Here is a 19,737-nt window from a genome sequence, read left to right as displayed (position 1 = left end):
ACATATAACCAACTGTTAATTTTGGTGGGAATAATGAAAGTTTTGTTTATTAAAATTTCACACAAAGTACTTGACATTTTTCATATGGGCATATTACACTGCACTGTGAATAAAGCTGTAAAAGAATTTTCTCCTCCAAGAGCAGCTATTACTACCTTAAGCAGACCTCTGCTTGTTGCCACTGACTGTCTTATTCCCTCAAAAATATATTTTACTCTTCCTACGAAAACAAATATCTTATTTCCCACTCTGCCTAGCTGTTGTCTCAACAATGGTACTTTGGGAGAAGGATGTGCAAATGTCCTGCTAATCCAGAAGGAAAACACTGAATTCTACAAACCTACTGTGACCGCAAGTGGTTTGAAAAAAAAAAAAGGCCAGTACATACAGAAATAGGCCCGTTTACATTTCCTCAAATGAAATTCTGAAACCGATTCACTCACCCTTATATTTCTCACAAAGAAATTGTAACATAGATTTAACTGTCGGGGGGAAACTACTGCTTTAGGTTGGAAGAGAAGTAGAAAAACAATACATATGAAAAACAAAAGGTATTGCTGTGTTCCTTTAAATTTAAGTGATGTGCGAGCAGATCGTCCCAAAAGAATGCAGATGTCCACTGCAGTCCAAACATCAGACAAGATCATCTGTGCCTCTCAGCACGAAAGCATCCACAACACCACCAAGAATTGCAACACGGGAACCTGCCGAGTCATGAGCACCAGCACAATCTGCGAGCAAGTCTTATTGCCAATTGTAATCACTGCAGATGTTCAGTACTTCTATTTTATCATGGGACAGATCAACAAGACTGTGGACAAGCAAAGACAAAACAAGAAATTTTACTTTAATATGCAGGTGATAAAATATGCTTCCCTCACATTAAAACGAACACCTGCAGGTACAAGACAAGAGCTGCCCACCAAGAGCAATCCAGCAGTGGGGAGGAGTCGAATATAAAACTGTTTATAGTTTATAAAATCTGTATTGGTAACACCCATCACATTTTGAAGAATCTATTTCCACAAATCAGCATTGGCAGACACTAACACTTAATAAAAAAAAAAAAAATGCACTTAAAAGTTTAGTTGATAAAATACAAGAATCTACTGTACTAGTGTATTTATGGATATAGATGTATATGAATTTAAAAAGCCTATATACAGGTTTTCATGTGATGTATACTGGTTCATATGGTTGAATGTGACAAATTGACAATACTTTAGAATCACGTCTACATCCAAATCTCTCCTTCTGTTGATATAATGCACTCGATTTTTCTCTGAGATGTACATTGCTTTGGAGAAAAGCATCTGTTAAATGAATAAATGTGAATACACATGAATATCAACAGGTTTTTATATATACTATATATGAATATATACTCTATACATGAGTGAGAGCGTATAGAGCGCTATAGCATATGAGGGAAATGTCTGACTGTGCTTAAACTAGTGGGGTGTGACTGGCTCTTACCTCCGGGTACAAGTCTCCGTTGCCTTCATCTGTAGCATTTACCCTGTGAAAGGCCTCTATTGTTTATTCTCATTATTTCTTACTGCAATCAGAAAAGTCACCCAAACCCTGAGTTTTTTTTTAAAATATGTTTTCTTTTTCCTGCCTCGGTTGACAGATACAGTCATCTTTTAACATTTTGTCATCTCTGATCACAATCTTCAGTGGACAATTTAGACAACATTTAACAGAGCTACAAAGCCCAGCCCCATGGATGACAGTACTTTAGGCTACATCAGCGAGACCACACTGTGAGGAATTCGTCAATGTTTAATAATGAACACTTTAATTATCACCGTATCTCTTACAAAATAAAAACAGAACACTGGCAGCAGGTAACTTCTGAAAAAAAAACAAGAACCTTAGCAAGTCCTTTTCACGTCTGTGCAATACAGACCCACCTCCCATGTCGGTTTCATGTTCAGTCTGATGCGGCATCTACTGTCGGACATGCCAGCTGTGAGTCGTCTGCCACCACTGGGATCATGGCAGATCGTGCCAGTAGCTTTAGGGGGATCATGAAGGGGTTCAATGGGCACAGCCCCACAGTTGACCAGTCAGCCTTCTGTCCTGCTCCAGGGCCCAGAGAAGGTGAGGCCAAACTGCTTTCAGCATCAGCAAGATTCTGCATAGCCACAGTTTTATTACTAGAAAAAACACACTCTCCAGATTGGTTGACAATTGCAGCTGGTGCATTGGGGGACTCACTGGAGTTTAATTCCATGCTTTCGTCCCTTTGATTTGCTTCTGACAAATCAACACTTCCATCTTTGTCTCGGTCACCTGTATTGATCTGTTTCTCGAGTGAACAATCATCTCCATTCCCAAGATGGTGTATTGATCTGTTGTCTGCATCTTCAGATATGTCTGTTTGCCCACTGTCCAAATGGCTGGTAAGCTCTTGTTTTGGCACCTTAATCCCAGAAGGGGTGTGGCACAATGCAGGGCTAAGGGAACAAGGGCGCTGCTTGCCATGTGTGGCCTCCGCTGTTGCAGTGAGCCGCATGTATACCTGACGCAGGTGACTCTGCAGTGCCTGGCAGTCGAGTAGACGGAGTTCTTCAGGCAGAGATAGCAGCAGGTCCAGGACTACTGCACTTTCTAGAATGCAGAAAGGAGAGAAAAAAAAAAAAAAAAGTATACTGAACTGACTGCTTGTTTAGACTACTTTCTCACTTAGCTGGGTGAAAAACCCAAGCTATGACTATGAACTATATTTAGCTTATTAATGAAAAGCCAGAAGCCACTAAAAGCAAAAGTTCCACTTACCCATAGGAGTGAGAATGGGCTCCTTTGCCTTCTTGTTGAGTGCATTCAGAAAATGATAAATGTTTTCAAAATTCACTATGTAATCTTTTTCCTTCGGTTTGTTCTGCGATGGTTGCTGAGCTGATGCTGGAAGCTGACTGCTGGAGGTATCTCTTTGGGAAGGACCCTCAAAGCCTGTGTTAGTGCCCTCTTGAACAGGTGGGTCAGGCTGAGGACTACTGGAAGGTTTCTTTTTCAAATGATTCTGGTCTGCTGCAGGCTGGTTAGCATGTGCTGGACTTGGAGAAATTATGGATTCAGACTCTTCACTGGGGCCAGAAGAAACTAGTGTGGGGGACAACTGATGCGTGCTGGGTGTAACAGCTACAACTGCAGTCCCCTGAAGCGGATCTTTGGGTGGAGGTTCAGCTCCATTTGAAGGCCCCATAGTTCTCAACTTGTCATTAGAAGTGGATGTGATTTTGGGCTTCGGGAGAATGGTATGCAGACTGGACTCTGTGAGCTCGGAGATGCTGATGTGGTGAGGAGGGTCAGAGTGCAGGAGGCTGCAGGGTTCCGTGGCTCCAATTACCAGTACCTAGAAGTGAAACAAGATCTACTTTTATTTCCACATACTATATGTACCTTCTTCACAGTATGTTACAACTCCATCTGTTGAACACTCTAAATAAAATGACGACATCATGCCTAGTTTGTTTTAATTATAGTGTAACTATCAGATAAAGTCTAAAACCTAGGGCAAACAAGCAATCCTGAAGTAAACAAGACAAATTATTCCAATCAGGTATTCATACATTGAGCAAGGAATACTGTTCAACTAGCTACCTACAACACAAAACTGTTGCATGTAATCTTTGTGCACTGTTTTTATATTTATACATGTGTACCTAACCATTTATGGGTTTTATTTATACATACAGTATACATATAATATATATAGTATATATAAACAATATACAAAGTTAGACTCGTGCTGTGCTTTTAGCTCAGTTTGAAAACATCCAGTCTCTATATAAAATCTAATACATTAAAAATTAAATTTATCTCCACCTGCAGTTAAAAGCATAGTATGTACAAAGACATTACCCCAAAACATACATAGAAACATATACTTTGTTTATACACTATGCTCTTGAATGCAATTGTACTATAAAATACACAATAAATATAATTTAACACACAATGCTGTCTGAAACAGAGACAGCTGTAACCTACATACCAGGCTATCCTTGCCTTCATCCATGCACACCCACTGACCTGTGAAAAGGCTGAAGAAATGGCCTCTTCCAGCGACCCCACCATGGTTTTTGCCAGGTCTGACCACAACTGGATAGGAACTTTCTCCTTGCGCTCCTCTCGCTTCTGAGACCACACTCGATGGACCACACACCTACCCACACGACCTTTAAGGAACTCCAGGAAGCTGGAAATCTGAAACCAAACCATTGGGAAAAGCTCTGAAATAACCCTGAACTGCTGCATATACTGGTATATCATCAGACAATGTGAATTCAGCTGATAATTAATGCAACCTGGTTTCTTTACTGCAAAAAGTGCAGTGTCTCCTAGGACACAACCATGTTTGCATGTTCTTCCTGTGATTAGGTTTCCTTCCACACTCCAAAGTACAGTATGTGTGAAAAGAAGTAATCTAAACTGCATACAAACCCGCCGTTTGCATGAAAACCATGTAAATGGTCACACAAGTCGACTCAACAGCAATTACTTTAACCTTATCAAACATTGTGCCATCTTCAACGGTTGTGCATGAACTTCAGGATCATGAACAAGATCAAATGGGGCAAGAACTTGGACTCAAATCAGTTTTCTGAATTGGACGAGCTCTCCGGAACTCAAAATACTGAGCTCAGTAGCGTTTCGACCCATTCATACAAACCTCCTGCACTGAGCGCTTGGGTAGTTTCTTTTGCAGCGCATCAAGGTCCACTTCAGCTTTGCTGGACTGCCTCCTGAGCCCCGCCAGCAGGTGGCGCCGCTCGACTGCACGCCAGGTGCACCACACGCTTCGCATGCGCGGCGGCCGCTGGGACTCCGTCTGCTTGGTTTGAAAGCGCTGTGGTACAGCTCGCGGGCGGGAGGGCGGTTTCATCGCGGAAAACGCTGATTGGTGGAGACAGAAGAGAGTGGTGAACAAAACAACAGTGCTTCCAAGAAAGCCGGCGGTCAAGAAATGAGAGCGAAGAGGGAAACGCACGCGTTCCCAGATGTTGCCATTTTAAACACATGAACACGCACCTCGTTCACTTCCTCAGCCTGTGTCACAGGAGAACACAAACGTAGGCGTAATATAAGAAATGTATCGGAACGTAGCCGGTTAGCAGATCACTCAGACATAGGTTGGCGTGGGTGGAAAAGGCCTCATTTTAATAACCTACTACATCACAACTCATTCATTGTACTGAGTTCTGTTTGGTTCCATATTTCCTACTAATGAACAAGTAATACCATAATGATTCAGACATTTTGCATAGCGGACGGTCCCGGGGTAGTAGTAGCGTACGGTACGGTACCGATTCGAAGTCACGATGATCCAAATGATCCTATATGAGAACTTAAAATCAAATGACTTCTGATTCACTATCGATCGAGTCTTAGTTTCTCTTTTTTGGTTTTGTCGAGGTTTTACGTTTTTATTTTACAGATTACAAAACTCTTTTGGACTCTTAACTTAAGCTAATAATTATTACTAGCCTTTACCATTCCATTCGTCTAAGTAAATAAGATCCTCGTTAATTAATTCACTGCAATTTCATACAAGCCTGAGAAATTAATCAAGTAAACAGCATACCTACCCCGGCTACGAGTTTAGCCGGCAGAACCGAGTTGTCTAATGAATCGGTCGTGACGAGAATATCATTATCAATAACTAACTGTATATGTAATGTATGCTGATATCATATAGATTCTTAAAATAATGAAACCGTTCCACTTACAGTTTAGTAATCCAGTTTTCGTAGCAACTTTAGCCGGTCCCTCATAACGTCGTCGTTCACAAAACACACACTCGCAGCAATAACTAACGTACGGCTAGTCGAAGGGTCAAAACGAACGAACAATATAGGAATCGCGATTTTTTTGTTTCCGTCGAAATGTGAATTTAAAGCGTTTTAAATACAAGCAGTACACGTTATGTAATACAAGTCATACATAGAGGGCAATATCTGGTTAATATAAGCAAAATATTATTAATATTTAATTTTTCAAGGTTGCAATAAAAGCTACCTTGGCAGCGGTGGGATTCGAACCCACGCCCCCGAAGAGACTGGAGCCTTAATCCAGCGCCTTAGACCGCTCGGCCACGCTACCCACACGCAAACACGTTGTGGTATTTCTCTTCAAAAAGTTAGTGTACCTCCCCATTCACCCTTAAAATTTACAGCGCTTTAAAGGGTCCGTGCATTGTAGTATAGAGTTTGAGCATTTTTTCAGTACGTTAAAATTAGTGTAAAAGGAAAAATATTAACTATATCATTTAAATATTCAAAGGGGCTAAAAAGAGTCAATTACATTTGTATTTAGCACATAGGTCTTAATATTTTTAATAGATAGGTTATGGTGATGATGATGATCATGATGATGATGATTATTATTATTATTAATATTATTATTATTACACATGTAACCCTTTTTTGCTTCAGAAACCATTGCAGTTAAGAAGTCAAACACAACTATATGAGTTTTTAAGATTCTATTTACAAGACCTAATTGTATACTACAGTTATCTCACGCCAGCTAATATCAAACACAATGCTGTTACCCAGCGGTTTTCAGTTCAATTACTACACCGCTTGCACTTTGGCTCAATTTCAAACGAAGTTACTTGATACTTCAAAATTATTTATTTATTTGTTTAGTTCTTTATTTATTTAGATCTGACACTTTGTTTTCCTCAGGTAATTTTTCGAACAGTACTTTAACCTGTGTAATTTTCTTAAATAGTATTTTTATCCCAGTACTGTTCTTTTACTGCTCCACCCAGCTGCTCAAATGTACTAACACAGCAGTTCCAGATTGAGGTTTGTATTATTTTTCCACACAGCTGCTTATGGGTCTCTGCTATCTTCTGTGGAATTTAAAGAAAAAGGCATACGTCACGTGCATACATCTCTTAGGGCAATAACATAATGAGTTAAAAAATTCTAGCAGATTTGCAGTGCTCATTTGGCTTGACAACTGTTCACTCTTATGTGTCCACTCAAGGTCATCAGCAGCTTCCATAAACAGATGCTCCTTTCCATAAGGACACTAAAGACTATGTTAAGGAAAAATATATTACAGACATATCAGAAAATTTTCCCAAAATTTGGAGCTAAATGCTAAAACTGTGAACACACAATAATGGAAAGTGTGTATGCAGAAAATATAGTGATTCAGTACAGCCCTTGTCTTACTGTACACTTCGGTCTCTGCCACAGGCAATACTTACAGTGTATTAGCTTCTGGTGTACTGGTGGCCCAAAAGATATTAGTAATAATACTTTGAGGAGATACACAGAAATTTAGGTGACAAATATTATGTTCTTCATGAGTGTCCAACCTCCTTTGTTGTTCCAATGGCTAAGATGGATAACATCAAGTGTCACATATACTCATACACTTTTACACGCACACATGCAAATAAAACATAGTTTGAGTAAACAGTGGAAATGTACACCTGGTAGCAGACATTCAAACTGGACATCTGAGCTCTAAGGAAAATAGGCCACCTTAACATTAAATATTTCATAAACCTATCACCCTAAGTTCAACAACCGAAAACACTGACACTGACTGTGGGAGATCACTTGCTGGTCTTCTACAACTTGAAATTCAACAGAAAATCTTCAAAACAAAGTCATAGTCTATAAATAGTAACAGTTCCAGTTAGGGCGTGATTTTTTTCTTGGAGGGAGATTATTAAAATGCAAAGCTCCAGAGACAGAGATTAACAGAATAATTCTGTATATTCATGTAATACCTACAGCTGTGATACTCACAAGGAATAAGTAGAGTCGTCAAACCATGAGAAGGGACCACTCATATTCATCACTTTCTTACCATCTGTTTTCTTGTTTCAGATTTCAGAATATTATTCAGAAGATGGTCTTGGATGATTAGTCAATAAATGTCTTACATTCGTAGTTGATCTGACTCAGAAAAATGTTTTGACCTGAAAGAGCATACATACTGGTAAATATTGGGGCAGCAGGTTATGTACTGGCTAGAGCCAATGTCTTTGTACTGGGGCAGCTGCATAATGTTGAGAGCTACTGCTTTTGAACCCAAAGGTTGCAAGTTTGAATCACACTTCTAGCTGTAATGCCCTTGAGCAAGGTACTTATCCTGAATTGGTCCAGTAAAAATTACCTAGCTGCCTATCTTAACATTGTAAGTTGCTTTAGAGAAACGCTTCAGCTAAATGGATAAATGTAAGTGTACTCAATGGACACAGATTCAAACCCCACCACCCTTAAGCAAGGCGTATATCCTAAATTACTCCAGTAAAAATGTCCAGATGTGTAAGTGGGTAAATCAGTGTAAAAACCTCACCACTGTATGTAACTGTGGAGAAAAAACATCAGCTAAATGAAAAAAATGTAAATGTTATTAGAAACCTCAAGTTTTTCACATACTGCATACAACTTTGGAGAAAAGTGTAATCAAAGTGAATAAATGTAGATATGGAAACAGCATGTCGTTCTAAAGCTGTAGTCCTACCCTCGTACAGTTCAACTGTTTTTCTTTCTGTGGGTGTAAGAAGAGAATGCTGGGGATTCAGCACTGACTTGGTAGACAGCTCCTGTTGCACTTCCTGAAGGATATAATTCACTGAAGGTTTACTGTAATCATAGATCAATACTGAATTCAACATCACTGGTCATGGATGCATTTGAAAAACCCAGTCCTGTTCATGTGTGCTTGAGAGGAAGACACTTGAAACAATCCTATAGGGGGTGAGATCTTAACTGTATGGTCTGTGGCTTTTCTGCTAGAACAACGGAGGGCATTTGTGTGAAATAGCTATTTATTTGCCATGGTATTCTTAATATAAAACGCTGTTCAGTTTCAGAGCCTGCCCTGGGGAAGAGGAGCACAGGTCTCGAAGTAGGAGTTGCAAAAAGCTAGAAGGGAGTGTAGGCACCATGGAGGAATGGAGGTGTAGATGGATGGCTTAAACAGTGAAGACCTTTCTGAGAGCCTGACTAATTACAATACCCCATACTGATCTGTGCCCTTGAGATTACATAGTGCAAAGCAGGAAGGCTGAAATGGTGAAAAGAATATAGTAGCAGCCTTTGCAGCAATGATCACGTGGCAATGCAGGTGCTACTTGTCTCTGTCCAAGAGTCCTTCATCTTCCCAGGTACCATACAAGAAGGAGAGAAAGGTCGTGAGGGGAACATGGAGAGAGGGTGAAAAATGGGTTTTGGGTCATGAGCGCGTGATGTGGTTGTGGTGCGGGGGGGGAAGGGGGGGTGACTGCTGCGATCACGTGTAGTGGTGCACTCTCATGGTGGTGGTAGGGGGCGGGGGGACGATGGATGTAGGAGGGGCAGAGAAATAATCTCTTATATGGAAAGACTGAGCCGGCAGCCGACTGAATTCGAGCTTTAACTGTCGTTCCCGGTCGCGCAGCCTCCCCACCGCACGAGCGCCCACCTGCCCACCGGCCGCACCGCCACGAGCACCAGCAGCTTCCGCGCGCGAACGGTGAGTGATTTTTGTACAGTCAACACTGTAATCATAGCCTCGCAATTCTCTGTTTTACCGACCAGTGCAGCTACTATTCGGATTTGTTCTAAAAATTACGTGTCAGATGCATCATTCTTATTTGTGATTTTTTTTGTTAATCCCCCCTTAAAAATTATTAGCGAAACCCGTGTATTCGTTATTGAGCTTGTCTTACATTATGATATCTATGGTCAGTGCTCGACGATGTCATTCCTTTCTTTTTCTCATTTTTCCTCAAGTCATCTCATCCCCCCCATGCCCACCCCCAGTCCGATCCCATCCCCCTCCAGCTGTCTCTCTCCTATCGGCCATTTTGTCTGGTCCAAATTAAGAAATTTGCACCAAAAGCCGGTAAAGGATGTGCTGAAGCTCAGCATCCCTGCTCGTGCGTCACTGTTCGCGTGTGCGCGCTTCAGCAGGACCGCATGGATAGCACAAATAATTTCGGTTTTATTTTGCATTTGTATACCGTGTTTGAAATAATAAATAAACATGTATAGTGTTTTCGGCATACGCTAACATCGAAGACCTACACGAATCTGTGTGTGTTTATATTGAATTACAAAAAAAGGTTATCTGTAAAACCGTTTTTTTTTTTGTAATTTGTAAAAATTTTAACAAAAATCCATTGCATATTGTATTTTTATGACTTTCACATAGGAGCAGAATTCCAAGAGTCAACGCTTTTCAGTTATTCAGTAGCGTTACTCTTATCTGTAAAGCCAGAAATTAGACACATGAACATTTTATACTCCATCTTAAAGTAAGAGACACACGGCGTGCATGCATCTTGATTATATTTGCTGTGGTAGATGAGTAGAAATGTTTAATTTTTTTTAAAAGAAATCCTAATATCTAACTCTTGAATGATGCTGCGCTAAGCACCAGGCGACAATTAATGGTGTGTCTTACAAATTCTTCATATATGAAGAGAACGCTTTTATGTCGATATGCATCGACTATTTGGTTACAATCAGAAGCGACTCGCTGCACGTGGGAATTTGTTTCTGCTTGGTTTTATGGCGCGATTGTGTGTAGAGTTTCTAACAAAAAATAAACGAATTCTGCCTGGGGGGTTGGAATTTAGGGCTGTTGAATAGGCGCTCCTGTGTACACACAATTAATCGCATCAAGAAGTATCATTAGTAAGAAAAATATGAGAAAAAAAATCTGAAAGGTGCCCATTCTGCTTGTCCTTCCCAGTCACCCACCCACCATCCGTCCTGTTTCTTATACTGTAATTTTACACTGTTGCACTCCCGTCTGAATCACATTTCAGTATTTCATTACTCCACCATTTGTACTCTTCACACGATTTCCTTCTGAAAGAAACTATAATACTGAGTCATAAGTACATGGTATAGTTATTATCTCAGGTAAGCGTCCTTTAAATCTTCTAACTATTGACTGCAAGACTGCTGCAATTAGGTTGGTGTGCCTGTGACATTGCTTTGCATCAGTTCTCTTATTAAAGTGTCCTGCTTTGACGCATCTCTGGGTGCCGCAAAGTCATTTAGAGAAGGAGGTGAGATTTGTGGCACCCATTTGTGTTAACCGTTCTGCTGTCCTGCTGCAGTCGGGTTGAAGGACACGTTGAAACACATGATAAGGTTCACCCAGCTCTAGCCCCAGCTTTATCTGTTATGTCACACACTCATTAAGCAGGAGATCATATGTTACATCATAATAACTGGATCACATGGAATATTTAATGTTCAATGTTAAGTCCTCCATTGACTAAGCATTGACCAGTGGGTCCTGGCAAATTGTAAAACTGAGATGCCAAATGAGAACATTTCTGTGACCTTTAATCTAGATTGAAAGACTTTTTAAAGAGCAACATCCGTTGAGCTTTACAAGAGCTCATGAAAAGGAGAACCCTTCTGTGGACAGTTGTTTTCAGGTCTTTGAAATATCATCTGAATTTCAGTTTTGCATGTATAACAATTCTGATTTGGTTCCTCATGTTAAATCATGCCCCCAGACACAAGCAATACCATCTGTTGTCCATCCATCCATTGTCGGTAACTGTTTATCTTGCTCAGGCCCGAGAGTGTCCAGAGCCTAACCTGGAATCACTGCGCCCAAGAACACTAGTCCATCACAGTATAGCCGCACACACACACACACACACACACACACACACACACACACACACACACACGCTCACTCACCCATTCACACACTACAGGCAATTTAGGGTCACCAGCACTGGGAATCCACTGCTTTATTTTTCATATATGTAAAATGGATATATTTAGACTTACTCTGAAATGCTTTTTAGTGCACATGTTCATATGGTTTCTATTGCCATTGGAGGAAAGTAAGGTAACAAAAGAAAATTAAGATTAATTGAGGTATGTGGTCAGCAGATGCATTTTTGTTGATATTTTAGGAAGCGGTCAGCAAAGGCAAAACATTTAGGTAAATTTTTGATGTGATACTGACTGTAATGTCAGTAGGAACTGCACCACTAAAATATCAGTAATAATTAAGTACAATGATGTCCAGGGCATTATTGGATATAAGATCTCTGCACAACGCTAAGAGGTCTGAATGTCTACCTCTACCTTATAATTGCACCTTATCATTTGTCAAGGACGTTCATTTATCAGCTCTACTTGGAATTAGCAGAAAGGGTCATACTAATTACACAGCAGAAGGGTTTGGTGTGAAAAGAGAAACCTTAAGGGAAAGGTATATTTACATTTATTTAGCTGATGCTTTTCTCAAAAATTACATATAATGTTAAGCTCCTTATAATGAGCAGGGGGTTGTGGTGGTGCAGTGGTGCACTGGGTTGGACGGGGTCCTGCTCTTCAGTAGGTCTGGGGTTTGAGACCCCCTTGGGATGCCTTGTGATGGACTGGTGTCCCATCCTGGCTGTGTCCCCTCCCCCTCTAGCCTTTCATCCTGTGTTGCTGGGTTAGGCCCTGTACGGGGCAAGTGGTTTCAGACAGTGTGTGTATGTACTCATAATGATTTATTTATCTGGGTAACTTTTACTAGAGTAATTTAGGGTAAATATATTTGCTTAAGGATTCTACAGCAGATTCAAACCTCAGTCCTTTGAGTGTAAGGCAGCTGTAGCCTCTCTGCTACCTGCTGGTTCCCTAACAATAAAAACAATGGATGGTTTATGCAGTGTGAGTCACTCAGCTGTCCTCTTTTCTCCTACATATGAGCACAATTCTCTTGTCTATGGGAAAAAACAAGAACTCTGGACTGCGGATGGAATTTAACATTGAAAAGGTCCTGATAGAAACAATTTGATACACTGTGTTTAGAGACCCTATAAAGCAGTCATTTTGAAAATGTATCTAAACCTTTAAGCCCAGTGACTTCAGATGAGCTACAGCAACACTCCGAAGGGGTTCAGTTATTTTTGTTCATGCAGACGTTTCAGAACCACATTATACCAGATAAAGAATAATCTCAGTAAAGTGTAATTAGCAAAGCACTGTGTGTCATGACAGGTGTGGACAAAATTTATGTGGCCAGTAGAGACTGGGTGTAATAGCCTGCCATGAAAATACACCTTCACCAAAACCTTCATAATTATAATTTTTCGGTTTTATATCCTTTCTATGAACTACACAAGAAAAAAGATAACAGATAACATCTGTCACAGCATCCTCTAAATTACATAAAGTGAATACCACGCACTGGTATTGAGTAATGAATTATCAGCTGTAAAGAGCTGATAATGTGTTCCCTGTTGCCCCAGTTATAGCGTCATCATAGTATTAATAGTGAAAATCATCCTCTTTGCACTCATTTCTTACTCATCGTTATCAACAGCATCATCATCAGCAGCTGCATAACTATGAGTGCCACTGATGTGCATATGTGCCTGAGTGTGTGTGTGTGGTTTTGATCCTGCATTAATACAGCAGTGGTGGGTCTGAGTATGTTACACAATAAATACCATGCTACTGAAGTATTTGGAATTAATGTAACTTTACATAGGGGATGCGGTGGTGCAGTGGGTTGGACCGCAGTCCTGCTGTCCGGTGGGTCTGGGGTTCAAGTCCCGCTTGGGGTGCCCTGCGGTGGACTGGCGTCCCGTCCTGGGTGTGTCCCCTCCCCCTCTGGCCTTACGCCCTGTGTTGCCGGGTAGGCTCCGGTGACCCCCTATGGGACAAGCGGTTCTGAAAATGTGTGTGTGTGTAACTTTACATAGCCAAGAGGGATGTAGTGGCACAGCGGGTTGGACTGGGTCCTGCTCTCCCGTGGGTCCAGGGTTCGAGTCCTGCTTGGGGTGCCCTGTGACGGACTGGCATCTTGTCCTGGGTGTGTCCTCTCCCCCTCCAGCCTTTTTCCCTTTGTTGCCGGGTTAGGCTCCAGCTCCCCGCGACCCCATATGGGACAAGCGGTTCAGAGAGTGTGTGTGTGTGTGTGTGTGTAACTTTACATATGATGGATTGTGAAAAAGATAATTAGAAAATTATGCCATACATGATTCAAACAGAAAAGAAAAATATAACAACAAAGTTCTCCCTGTTTTAGCCCAATTATTTCTTCATGTTAAGAAATGTTCTGTATTTCTTGGTTTGTTGATATTTACTTTCAGTGTTAACCAAGGCAAATGATAGGAATGTGATGAGAGCCACAACAAACAGAAATAAAAATATGTCATCTAGAAATGGCCGAGGGAGCCAGACAAGCATTGATCTGGTCTAATGGTGGTTTCGTTCAGAAACTGATTGTCCAATACAGAAAGACAAAGAAATGTGTGCATGTTTAAGAAAACTTTCATATGAAATAGTTATGATCATTTTGGACGTTCATGGACATCCTTTTTCAAGGCAAAAGAAAGCAGTAGAATGCGAACAAATGGGAATGAGAAAGCTAATACCTATTGATGGAAAAACATCAGACAAGCATGCATATTAGTGGCTGTGGTCCATAGTCACAGACTCAAAAGCCCCTATGCCTTCAGTGCCTCAACACCCAGTACACCTACCATGCATGGGTGGCTTTATTTTCGCTCCCTGCACCCCCGGGCCTATCTAAGAATTTGTTTCTCTGTACTCCCCCAGCCCAAATGAGGGTTTGTGTCCCTATTCTATCCCAGGCGGAATGTGTTTGTTTTCCATGGGAGCTGGGCAGGATAGCCCTGGGGGCAATACTGAGGGATTAGGCCTGGCAGCCAGACCCAGAGGGCTGGGAAAAGCAGCCAGTGGGACTGAATCAGGATGGCAGAGAGCTGGGGAAGGGACCAGAAGGGTAGGGAAAAGACTTAAAACTGACCAGGGAAAGGTGAATAAACCTTGAGTGGCCATGGAAGGGAGCCAGCGGAATGGAACAGCTTTCCCAGCAGCCATTGCATCACAGGACCATGCTTTGTTCATCTTATGGCATTATTTTTAAGCAGGCTTCCTAATCCTTAAGGACTTACATGTCTGACAAAAGTTCTAATTTGCAGTTGGATATAACACCACTGCTCCTCCTGGCACTGCAGCTGCAAACTTCAGTCATCAGGGCAGATCCTTAACCAGCTGTCTCTTTACTGGCCCTTTCTGGAATTAAAATAGGAACGAGCAAACTTTTGTTCCGCCAGTTTCTTGTGCTTCAAGTATGTATCTGTATTTTGCTTTTCTGAGGTTCTGGCAGGGGATCTAGGTCAGTGTCAGTTATAAATTCATTGTTTTCTCAATTGTGCATTTAAACATCTTGAAACTACTGCATGATCAAAACACATCCTTATGTAGTAAGGTTTCGTTATTAAAGTCAATTTTGGGAAAACCAAGGTAATTCTGGTATAGCTGGTGTAATAAAATCCGCAATGGATGACAGCTGCAATGCCAGCTATTGTGGCAAGCCAACTACTAAACCAGTGCAGAAGAGTACACTAGAGCAGCTATGCGCTACAGACTGTTAATAAGATTAAGCCAATACTTCTTTACCAATATCAATGCCCTTTGTAATTCCAGATCACCTGTCTGATTTCTGGCTATAAAATAGCTTCGTAATGTGAAAAACCACATAAAACAGTATTGTTCCCAGATTACATCAGAACAAGCAAAACTCACAAATAACAGTTATTTGTGGCGGTCAAACAATAGTGTTACTCCTGAGTTTTTGGAACTCATTCCATGTTGGGTGTGTGTGAGATTGTGGAGAAGATGTGAGGGATGGGTGGATTGCTGATTAGGATGCATGATCTTCATCCATATTTGTACCTTGGACAACTGCTTTTGTTCTCCTCAGACCTTATGGTCCTCAAGAGACTTTCATCCCATAGCTAAATCAGTTGCTCCTGTTCACCTCTTCAACAGCCCACACGATGAAGATCGACAATGGCTTGCCATGCCTCACTCTCCCCGAGTCGCTGCCCCAGATGGGGCTGCAGTTTACCATGGCGACAGAGGAAGACTTCGATGATATCATGGCTATGAGCCAAGACATCTACGGCGGTTTGGACTACCTACCCACTCGCTACAGCACTTGGCTGCAGGAACCCCACCGCATGGTCATTTTGGCAAGGAAGCAAGGCAAAGTGGTAAATGGAATACATTCTTAGTAGCTTTGGAAATTTATCAGAAGGTTATTCTGACATTCAGTCTGACTGTTGTGTAATGTGCAACATCTATTTTTTGATTTGTCTTTGAATTCTTCCCAGCCTTAGTCATTGCCATATGTGACTCAGCTCTGTCCAATGTCCCATTACATATAGCATCTAGATCCTTACCGTCCTTGCATCTCCATATATGAAGTCAGTACTGCCATTATTAGATAGCTGTTTTTATGTAAGCCTTTTCCATCTCTCCTCCTTCAGATCGCCTTGGAGTCCGTTTGTGTGATTGATGATGGTGAAACTGTTCTGGTGGAGGGGCTGCGTGTTGCCCCCCAGGAGCGTGGAAAGGGTGTAGCTGGCGTGCTTCTGCGCTTCTGCTCCCAGGTAGTCAAAACCAGATACCCCGAGGTCAAGGTGAGCCGTCTGACTCGTGATGATCAACTGGGACCCAAGGACTTTCAGAAGTATCGCCTCATCACTAAGCAGGTAGAGAGACTGTATTCACCACGCTAGACTACAGAAAAGTCATACCACAAATTTATTTTATTTAAATCATGTTAATACATTTATAAATATAAGTACATTAGCTGGGAAATTATTAGATTATATATTTTTTGCTATGTTAAGAATAGCTAAACAGAAGTAGTTGAGATACATCATCAAATGCTTGTGTAATTGCTAATGTTGTTAATGTAAATATATAATCTTAAGGCACGTTTTTCACTTTCAATAAAAAATAAAGTATTTAAAAGGAAATATTTTTGCAATTATATTACCTATTTCTTGATTCTTTGTGAGCTGGATGGGAACAGGCTGATACTAACAGGAAGAACACAACGCTAACTGTTCTTCTAGGGCATCCTGCTGGTTCGTTTCAGAGCTGAAGATATGAAGCTGCGTCTGGCAGAGATGGGTGTAACTGAAAGGGGCCCTGAAGTAGCACTGCTAGACCCCAGTGATGCCCACAGGCTCTTCCTGACCTCGGGTGTGACACGAAACGTCCTGCCGAATGCCACCATCGTGCAGGATTGGCAGCCATTCAAGCCACTCGCCAGCAACATGGCCATCCTGGCAAAGAAGGCCATCGACTGGATGGTGGATGATGCCAGGTCCCCCACAGTGGCCAGCCTCTGCACCTTCCCCTTCCGCGTCCCCATCGGAGACGACTGGTACTACCTTAACATTGATGTTTTCGGGAAGGACCTGGTGCTGGTGCAGAAGCAGTTCCTGTCGCACCTGCAGCGCCACACTGCCACCCTGAAGGGCCACGTCATGTGCCAGGTCTTCCTGGATCCGGCCCTCTGGGAGCCGCTGGCCGACTTCTGTCGCAACACACTGGGTGTGGAGCTAGTGAAGGGCTACACTGAGCAGTGTGTGGTGGAGTCTGACCTGGTGTAGCAGTAAAAGAGTGACGGAATATGGTATCCCAGATCCCCCCTGAAGAGCATCTCCCCCTTGAAAGCCCTCCCCTCAGAGAAACATCCCAGTGAAAGAGGAAGTTTGAGTTTAGACTACCGTCTGTTACCTTCTACACATCTCAGTGTAGTACCCTGAGAAGGCTAATGTACAAAATCTCAAACTGAGTTTAAATATGAACAACTTAACTATTCAACTATTTAAGAAACTATTTCAAAAACCTGGAATTATAAATATTATAAATGTAAAATAGAGTTGAAATCAGCTTAAAAATATAAAAATGTAATTCTGTTGTAAGACAATACAAGACAAGAAAATAGAAGATACTCTGAAAAAAATATCTTAGTGTGCTAAATTTTAATTTAATCAAATTCACATAAATTATTATTTTTATTTGTTTTGAATACATATGGTACATACACAGGCTGAAGAGCAAACAGGTCTGCACAACTCTCAAGGCACTTTATGATTAATGTGTAACTAGTTAGTAATTAATATGTGGCCCAGTGACATTAGGTTAGGGTAGGTCAGTTAATTGTCGCTTTATAGAATTTTCCCAGAAAGCACTTTTAACTCCTCTCTTCACTATGTTGATTTCTGCAGAGAAACTGGTATAACCAAGCACAACATAGCAAAGGCCCATGATAATTCTATCAAACTTTCAGGAGAAAAAGCACTGGTTACAAAAGTGTTTTGAGTATTAAAACACATGAAACTTACAACTCGAACCCTCTCACCTCATGCATGCGAGGGCATAAAAGCTGTTGCGTTTAATTAGTTTTTTGTAATTAAGGGGCTTGCATGCCGCTGATCCATTTATTAGTCTGGTTTTCACATTTGATGCCTTACCAAAAACAAAATAACTGAACACTAAAGTAAAACACAAAGTTGTCTAGAGTCCTGAGTTAGAAGGAGGAAAGGAATAACAACTATAAAAGGCAACATAAACATGCAATACATGTATTGCAATAGTTAAACATCATCTAAAAAATGCTAAAACCCGCAGCATTATGACACCAATAATAACTTTACATTTTGTTAAGATAAGGTAATGACAATAATAACCATCTTGTCTACGTATAAGACTAATATTTTCTTAAAGTATTAGTTATCGGAAATAGCTCAGAAAATATATTTTTTCACTTTTTCATTAAATGCGAATGCTACCCATCTTGAAGTGGGGGAAAGAATTTTACAAAGACTCTTGGGTGTTGCTGCAACTTGAAAGTGAGGAATTGAGGAGTGCAAGTGGACAGACTGAACTGAAATAGAAAAAAGTGCCCGTTACCACCTTCTCCCTGTGTTTCCCTAAAGACTGATGGACCACATGGAGTCAGTGTCAGGACTGAGCAGCCAGCAGGCCTGAGGCATATGAGAAAGAGACAGAGAAAAATCCCACAATGACGTCACTAAATGTTTAACCTGGAATGAGCTTACCCCCGAGTGCTTTCGTCAGAGGGTTGGGTCAGCTTTGGAGCAGAACTGAAATCAGGACAGAAAGCAGGTCAAACACTTAACCTGATGTCTCCTTTAAAGCATCCTCTATCTTTACACAATCATCTGCCCCACTGGGCATAGGCAAGACCTTGATTAGCAGATTTGACCCATTCTAATATGCTTTAAAGAACCGGTGGTGACCAACCAGTCCAGCCCTTACTCCCTAAGACTCCACAAAATCTTTTTTTCTTTTTTAAATAAAATGTTGTAGCTGGAGAGATTTTTTTTTTTAAATTTTAAAAAATCATAGAAAAGGAGAAGCTGACAGGACACTAGACAAGGCCTTTAGTCTCTTATGACAAAGGGAAGACCTGAATGGGCTACATGGATATAAGAACTTTACCTCCAGTCTCCAACTCATCGCAGACGCCTGTCTCCCAACCTACACTGTTTTAGCCTAGATAAGCCACAAAAAAATCAAATGAGAAACGTTACCCTGAACCTAAAAAAATCCTACCTCCAAATTAAGGTTTGTCTGAACAACTGGGTTAAGCTCTAAATCTGAATGTCACGGATCAGACTTAATCTATTTTTCATCTTTCTGTATCCCAGCAGACCGACCTTGTGGAGTAACCCATCAGTCACTGTGTTTCAAAAATGCATTAAGGGTAGCAAATTCCCAGTTTGGAATCCATACTGGCCAGGTGAGTTTTAAAAGAGATGACATTTATGAAGTCAGCTGTGACTCACGTCTGGTACATGGTCATATTCAAGCCATTGTCTGTAGAACTGTTTCCTGCTGACAGTCCCAACAGTGTATAGACTGAAGTATTGATTTGGTAAATTAT

The 19,737-nt window shown here is 41.2% G+C and overlaps 2 protein-coding genes and 1 non-coding gene across 5 annotated transcripts; 1 reads left to right on the top strand and 2 right to left on the bottom strand.

Moving 5' to 3' along the window:
• Positions 1-1,433: 1,433 nt before the first annotated feature.
• Positions 1,434-5,898, bottom strand: snapc2 (small nuclear RNA activating complex, polypeptide 2). 3 transcript variants are annotated; one of them, XM_018733454.2, is made up of 5 exons: positions 5,739-5,898; positions 4,682-4,905; positions 4,042-4,215; positions 2,785-3,361; positions 1,434-2,616 (listed from the first exon to the last, which is right to left on the bottom strand). In XM_018733454.2, exons 2-5 carry the CDS (start codon positions 4,892-4,894, stop codon positions 1,937-1,939), a joined length of 1,644 nt encoding a protein of 547 aa, XP_018588970.1. In that variant the 5' UTR covers positions 4,895-4,905; positions 5,739-5,898; the 3' UTR covers positions 1,434-1,936. The 3 variants fall into 3 exon arrangements, with proteins under 3 accessions (XP_018588970.1, XP_018588968.1, XP_018588969.1); XM_018733453.2 differs by lacking the exons at positions 4,682-4,905; positions 5,739-5,898 and having other exon boundaries at positions 1,439-1,519; positions 1,917-2,616; positions 4,042-4,464; XM_018733452.2 differs by lacking the exons at positions 4,682-4,905; positions 5,739-5,898 and having other exon boundaries at positions 4,042-4,464.
• Positions 5,899-6,029: 131 nt separating this feature from the next.
• Positions 6,030-6,111, bottom strand: trnal-aag (transfer RNA leucine (anticodon AAG)). Its single transcript has one exon. It is a non-coding gene; the product is annotated as a tRNA-Leu (tRNA).
• Positions 6,112-9,296: 3,185 nt separating this feature from the next.
• nat16 (N-acetyltransferase 16) lies at positions 9,297-19,141 on the top strand. Its single transcript, XM_018733805.1, has 4 exons — positions 9,297-9,495; positions 15,798-16,021; positions 16,298-16,522; positions 16,892-19,141. The coding sequence occupies exons 2-4, from the start codon at positions 15,806-15,808 to the stop codon at positions 17,432-17,434; spliced, it is 984 nt and encodes a 327-aa protein (XP_018589321.1). The 5' UTR covers positions 9,297-9,495; positions 15,798-15,805; the 3' UTR covers positions 17,435-19,141.
• The last annotated feature ends 596 nt before the right edge of the window (positions 19,142-19,737 follow it).

Source organism: Scleropages formosus, chromosome 13 (genome assembly GCF_900964775.1).
Source record: "Scleropages formosus chromosome 13, fSclFor1.1, whole genome shotgun sequence".
Taxonomy (NCBI): Eukaryota; Metazoa; Chordata; class Actinopteri; order Osteoglossiformes; family Osteoglossidae; genus Scleropages; species Scleropages formosus.
The sequence above is the reverse complement of the archived record's forward strand: the minus strand, read 5'-3'. Positions and strand labels throughout refer to the sequence as shown.